The sequence below is a fragment of the Sturnus vulgaris genome, chromosome 7 (genome assembly GCF_052056855.1).
Source record: "Sturnus vulgaris isolate bStuVul1 chromosome 7, bStuVul1.hap1, whole genome shotgun sequence".
In the NCBI taxonomy this organism is placed as follows: Eukaryota; Metazoa; Chordata; class Aves; order Passeriformes; family Sturnidae; genus Sturnus; species Sturnus vulgaris.
This window is the reverse complement of record NC_142249.1, coordinates 39870042-39875716: the sequence shown is the minus strand read 5'-3', so window position 1 is coordinate 39875716 and position 5675 is coordinate 39870042. Positions and strand designations below refer to the sequence as shown.

Here is a 5675-nt window from a genome sequence, read left to right as displayed (position 1 = left end):
ATTTTTAAGTCTTCTATTAGAAAAAATAGAGATTTATTAAACAAAAAATAATAAGGTAGAAAGAAGGGTTGGGCCTCCATCAAAAAAGTAGATTATGCTTTAATGCAAAGAGAAAGAAATGGCTCTATGGGCAAAATTCAAGTATGAGTGACCAGTTTTTTAATCGTAAAGTCGGTGCAACATTTCTTAAAATGTTACAACACTGCATGACCTGTAATGCTCACAATATTTACATTAACTGCTTACATGAAACCATAAAAACTCTAAAAGAGAAAAAAAAAAAAAAATAAAAATTGGTATGGACTGAAACAAACTACTCCTAGCACCCACATCAATGCCATTATTAACCGAGGAAATCAAGTGCACGAGAATACTTTACATAAATCTTAGGGATGTAAAGTAAAACAGCGGGGAGGGAGCACAGACCTAAGGGCCAAAGGAGACACAAACTCAGCTCTGGGACACGAAGCAGAGGGAGGAGGCAAAGGAAATCCCGAGGGACAGGAGCTCCAGCGCTCGCCCGCGCGCACGCATCGGGACGGGGAAGAGCCAAGGGCCACCGGGACACGGCCACGAGCGACGGAAAAACGGGAACCCCCGGGAAGGGCTCCGTGTGGAGGACGGAGGAGACAAATGAACCTGCCCGAGGAAGGGGCACAGCAGGGACCCCGCCCAGCCCCGAGCCCACGGGAGCCCGAGCCCTGATGGCCAACACGGCCCCGCCGGCCTGGGGCACGCGCTAACGGGGCTCGGGACAGAGGAGGAGGAGCCACGATCCTTGGGATCCTCGGGATCTTGGGGATCCTTGGGGATCCTTGGCATCTTGGGATCCTTGAGATCTTGGGATCCTTGGCATCTTGGGGATCCTCAGGATCCTTGGGATCTTGGGATCCTCGGGATCTTGTGGATCCTCGGGATCCTCAGGATCTTGGGGATCCTCAGGATGCTTGGGATCTTTGAGATCTTTGGGATCCTCGGGATCTTGGGATCCTCAGGATCTTGGGGATCCTCAGGATGCTTGGGATCTTGGAAATCCTTGGGATCCTCGGCATCTTGGGGAATCCTCAGGATCTTGGGGATCCTCAGAACCTTAGGGATCCTCAGAATCTTGGGGATCTTTGGGATCCTCGGCTGCCCGGGGTGCTGATCACTGCCAGTCCTTAGCCAGAGAGCGACAGGCGGGACTCGGGGAAAAGGAAATCTGAGGTAAGCGGCGGTGCCGGCCCCAGGGGTGGAGGGAAAGCTCCACGTGGGACTGGGAATGGTGAGCTGGAGTTTTTTTGGGAAGCCTCACAGGCAGAGGATGCCACGGCCTCCTCACCAGCACCACCGGCCGTGTGAAAAAGAAAAATGAAATCAAATGGAAAGAATGTTGTGCTACACTTCCGTTCGTTAATTTTATAATGGCTCATAGCTTTAGACTTTTAAATCTGTAGTGTATTAATTTTTTTTTTCTACATATGTTTCACATTTCTCACTTAATATAACATAAATAATTTGGTTAATAGATTTAACCTGCGCATTTCAGCCACATTAATATATATAAGAATCTGTTAATGGTATAAATAATTCTTTTTAAATAAAATAAATCTGATATGTTACATAATACTGATAAAAATTACTGTTGCTAATAGTTTTGTAAGCCACCCTTAACTTTTTTTTTTTTCTGTTTTAATACTGAGAGATGGATCCTGGGATTGCTTTTCCCTTTCATCCTACTGCCAAACCAAAGGTAATCAATCAACAGCAATCAGTCCTGATCACTCCTGAAAGCAGGGCCTCTGCCCCCTTCCGAGGAAACACCGTGTTAATGACGTTAGATAATTGAAGCTAATTAATCTAGGGGGTGGTTGGAGGGGCTCAACGTTAGGGGGGTTTGGACTCTTTAGTTCCTCAGGTGGCTATGAAACTTCTCCTACAGAAATGGTTGACTAAAATAGTCCCTCTACTCTTTTTTTTTTGTTGTTTTTTTGGTTTTTTTTTTTTTGTCCTTTTTAATCAAATCTACAGCGTTCTACGTTCAAAGCTAAGGAAATAAAAACGCAACCGAGGGGTTGCAGCCTTTGAATTGTTAATTAGAGCTGTGATCCCACATCCCGTTGGGAATCTGCGAGGCTGCGCTCTCCTAAAGGCCTGAACTGGAGTACAGCACTTCCAGGCAAGGTTCATTCCAAACAGACAGAGCAATGAACACTCAGTGGCGTGAAGTGGATGTCATAATTAAGGTATTACATAATCATGCCTTCTCTCTGCTGTTAAATACAAAAACAGCATCTTTTACATTATCATATAAAAGCATTTAGGCTGTATTTTTATTTATCACTTTACACTGGTAGTCTCTTGTATGTGTACTCAATAGAAACCAAAGAATTTTGTACACTATTTTTTGTACAATAAAAGATAAAGTGTGCATTAGGTACGCTTGTACATGACAATATTGTACAATATTTACAGTTCAGATATCACCATGAAATTCTGTATTATCTATATACACAATGAAAATTTCTCAGAAACATTTGGACTATTTCTTATAATCACAATTTTTAGTATTATAGAAAAAAAAAAAAAAATTTCAGTAATCATCTGACATTGTTACTGCAACCTTTCAAGATTTCTGATTGGCTTATCCAGCAACCTCTATCCCTCCTAATCATCCCAAAGGTGGTAGCACTGCTCCTCGTGGTGCCCTGCCATGGCAGTGAGCTGTCCCCACAGAAATCCTGACAACACCTACAGATAGACTCATGTGCACGTTCACTGTGATAAGGACTGGACCAGTAACAAAGACATTCAATGTTATCTAGAGATCTTCCTCCTCTTGAGTTTTGGAGGCTTCACTTGTCTGTCTCCCTGCGGGATTTGGTGGACCTAAAAATAAGTATATTCACAAGTTAGCAAAGGGCAGTGGTCAGGGGATCGAGGAGCTGCAGGAGGGCTCGAGGGGCTGTCAGGAACCAGCTCTTGGAATTTCACGGCTACACAGAACAAAGGGACTTCAACAGCTTTGGGAAACTGGGAGGGAAAGGTTGATTCCATAAGCTGTGCATCCCAAACCTTGGAGAGAGAAAGCAGCTGCAGTGGCTGGGAAACAACCACATCATCAGGGACCCATCCCAAAATGCAATAATGGCAAATTCAGTGACAAACTTTCATACACTGCAGTGACCAGAGTGATAAAAAGTGGGAAGGAGATGGTGAGAAAATGCTGCTAACAGGGAAAACTGGGCAAGTGCAGCTCAGGGCTGTTATTAAGGAATGAGGGATGTTCAGGAAACCCTTTGTGCCTAAAAGGAAACATTCCATTCCCAGCTAATGCTGGATGGATTTGAGAGCCAAAGTTTGGCATTGCTCAGGGAGAGCAGCAGGAGACAGAGGAGGAGGAGGAGGAGGAGGAGGAAGGCTGAGCTGGTGTGGAATTCCACCACCATCTGTCGGCAGAGCTGCAGCTCCCAGCACAGGAACCAATCCCTCAGCAGCTCCCTGGGCTCCTTCCTGAGCCCTGACATCCCCTGGCTCCTGCCAGAATTCCCTCCTGGAGCTGCTGGTCCTGCTGCACATTTCCCATTTCACAGCGGCTGGGGCTGAGCAGCAGGAGCTGCAAGTCCCTAAAAAAAGCTGCAGATTCCCTGGGAGTGCTTGTAGGGATGAAAATCCTTATGGGAATCAGCCCTGATCCCAAATTCTGTGCCCACACAATGAAAGGATCAATCGAGGCACTGCAGGTCCATCAGTTTGGGTGACAGAAGAAGCAGAGCAGCAAATCCAACCACAGCACTTCCCCTGAAGTGGAAACTTTCTGCTGCCCCCAATGCTCAGAGCAGGCAGCTTTTGATATTCCTTTATCAATTAAAAAAAAAAATCAATATTTTTATCAATTAAAATCATGGATTTATGGGTGGGAAAAGGTAGCAGCAGGATGGGCCAACCCGAACACCCATCCCAAATTTATTTGTTACAGACCAACAATCACCCCCTGCTTTCCTTCTCCTTCCAAAGGAGGGAAACACAGCAAGGTTTTAAATCAAAGCTCAAATCTCAGTTTGTAAAATTCAGTTTCAACAAAAGATTTGGCTGGGTTGTTACTTAAAAGCTACTGAAAAACTTTTTAAGTCTTTCTTGTTGGGTCTGAAATCAGCTCTAACCTCCAGTTCTTCAAATATATAAATATATTTCCTTTTTTATATTCCAGAAGCTCCCCAAAGTGTTACTGTAACTTCCAAACCTGCACCTCTTCAGTCCTGAGCACTGAATATCAGCAAAAAACCCTTTACTTCCCTGTGTTCAAACATTTTATAATGATGAAAAATTTGAATAATTAATGACCAAATAGAAGACGTGGGAGGTTACATGTGCTGTGATAGATTTGTTTTTTGTTTTTAGGTGGGCTGCAATGAAATTACAGCCAAGTTTTAGAAATAAAAATGAGGATATTTTATAAACCAAACTTATTACAGGAAAGATGCTGGAGTTACACAATAACAGGGTAATTAGTGTGGAAATACCACTCTTGGGTGTGATATTAAAAATATTCTTCTTTTTTTTTTTTTTTTAACTTACCTTTCGTGACAATAGCTTTCATTTCTCATGGGGAAAACTTAATTCCAAGAGTTTTGCACTCCAAAGAAAGATGCTTTCAAATGTGGTTTCAATACCTTGCTACTCCAGCTGAGAAAGAAATGAGCCTGACTTTGTGTCAGAGGAACCCCCTGGAACATGGGCAGGACTGGAACTCATCCAAGTATTATCACACTGGATGTTTCAATCTCTTTTGTCAAAATTAATAAAATTTTTCATTGTACCTAAAATCCCACAACTTTTCCCGTTTTTCAGAACCATCAGACATTTGCCAACAGTTCTTAATGCAGGGGAAATATTGAAAATTCCTCATTATTTCAGAAAATAAAATTAGAATTTGTTAGAAAGCCACCCCAAACCAAGGCTCCCTCCAAGGGACACACATGCAAACGTGGAAAAGGAGAATATTGCCAAGGAAAAGGAACTTACATTCCCAGACATTTTGTCTAGTTCACTCATGGCCTCGTGTATAGCAGCTTCTAAATGGTTATTTAGCTTTCCACTTCTAGGGAGAAAAGATGAGAGCCATCAGTAATATTTAAGGACAGAAAGAAAACTTGAAAAAAGTGAATAACAAACAAATGAATTCATTGGGAATGCTCTGACCCTGGAGCCTCCCAGGCTGGGAGCACAAGGAAGAAGATCAGACCTGTAACAATGTTATGGAAAATAAAGGTTTGTGCTGGGATCACAGAAGAAAAGTTAAATATCCTTCTAACTTTCAATAAACTCTATTAATTATCTCAAATATTCCCAGTTTTATCCCAGAATGGCAGCATCCCACAGGCTGAGGGAGAGGTGGGGTGAAGGTTTCCTTCTTCCAACCCCAAATTTCCCCAGGCCATGGGGCAGCTCCAAGGACATTTCATTCCACAGTGACAATTCTATGGAGTCTCTTTGCTCCTTAAGGATTTTTCCCACTTGGACATGGTGGCAGGTCCTGCTTTGGGGATGAGGAAATGGGAGGAGGAGGAGGAGGAGAACCATGTCTGTCATGAGGGAAGGTGATGGCACAGACAGGTAAGGAAGCACCTTGTCCCCTGCTGGGACACCAGGCCTGTCCCTCACAGAGACATTTCCTATAAAACCTTTTCCTTTTA

General features: G+C 43.4%; 1 protein-coding gene across 4 annotated transcripts in view; it reads right to left on the bottom strand.

Annotated features, from left to right (window-relative positions):
- Nucleotides 1–2290: 2290 nt before the first annotated feature.
- MBD5 (methyl-CpG binding domain protein 5) overlaps nt 2291–5675 on the bottom strand; it is a 108654-nt gene continuing 105269 nt past the window's right edge. For all 4 annotated transcript variants that reach the window (XM_088168398.1, XM_088168400.1, XM_088168401.1 and 1 more), the window contains 2 exons: nt 5005–5080; nt 2291–2868 (listed from right to left, as the gene is read on the bottom strand). In XM_088168398.1, the coding sequence (XP_088024524.1) occupies nt 2797–2868; nt 5005–5080 (148 nt within the window). In that variant the 3' untranslated portion in view covers nt 2291–2796. The remainder of the gene's footprint in view (nt 2869–5004; nt 5081–5675) is intronic.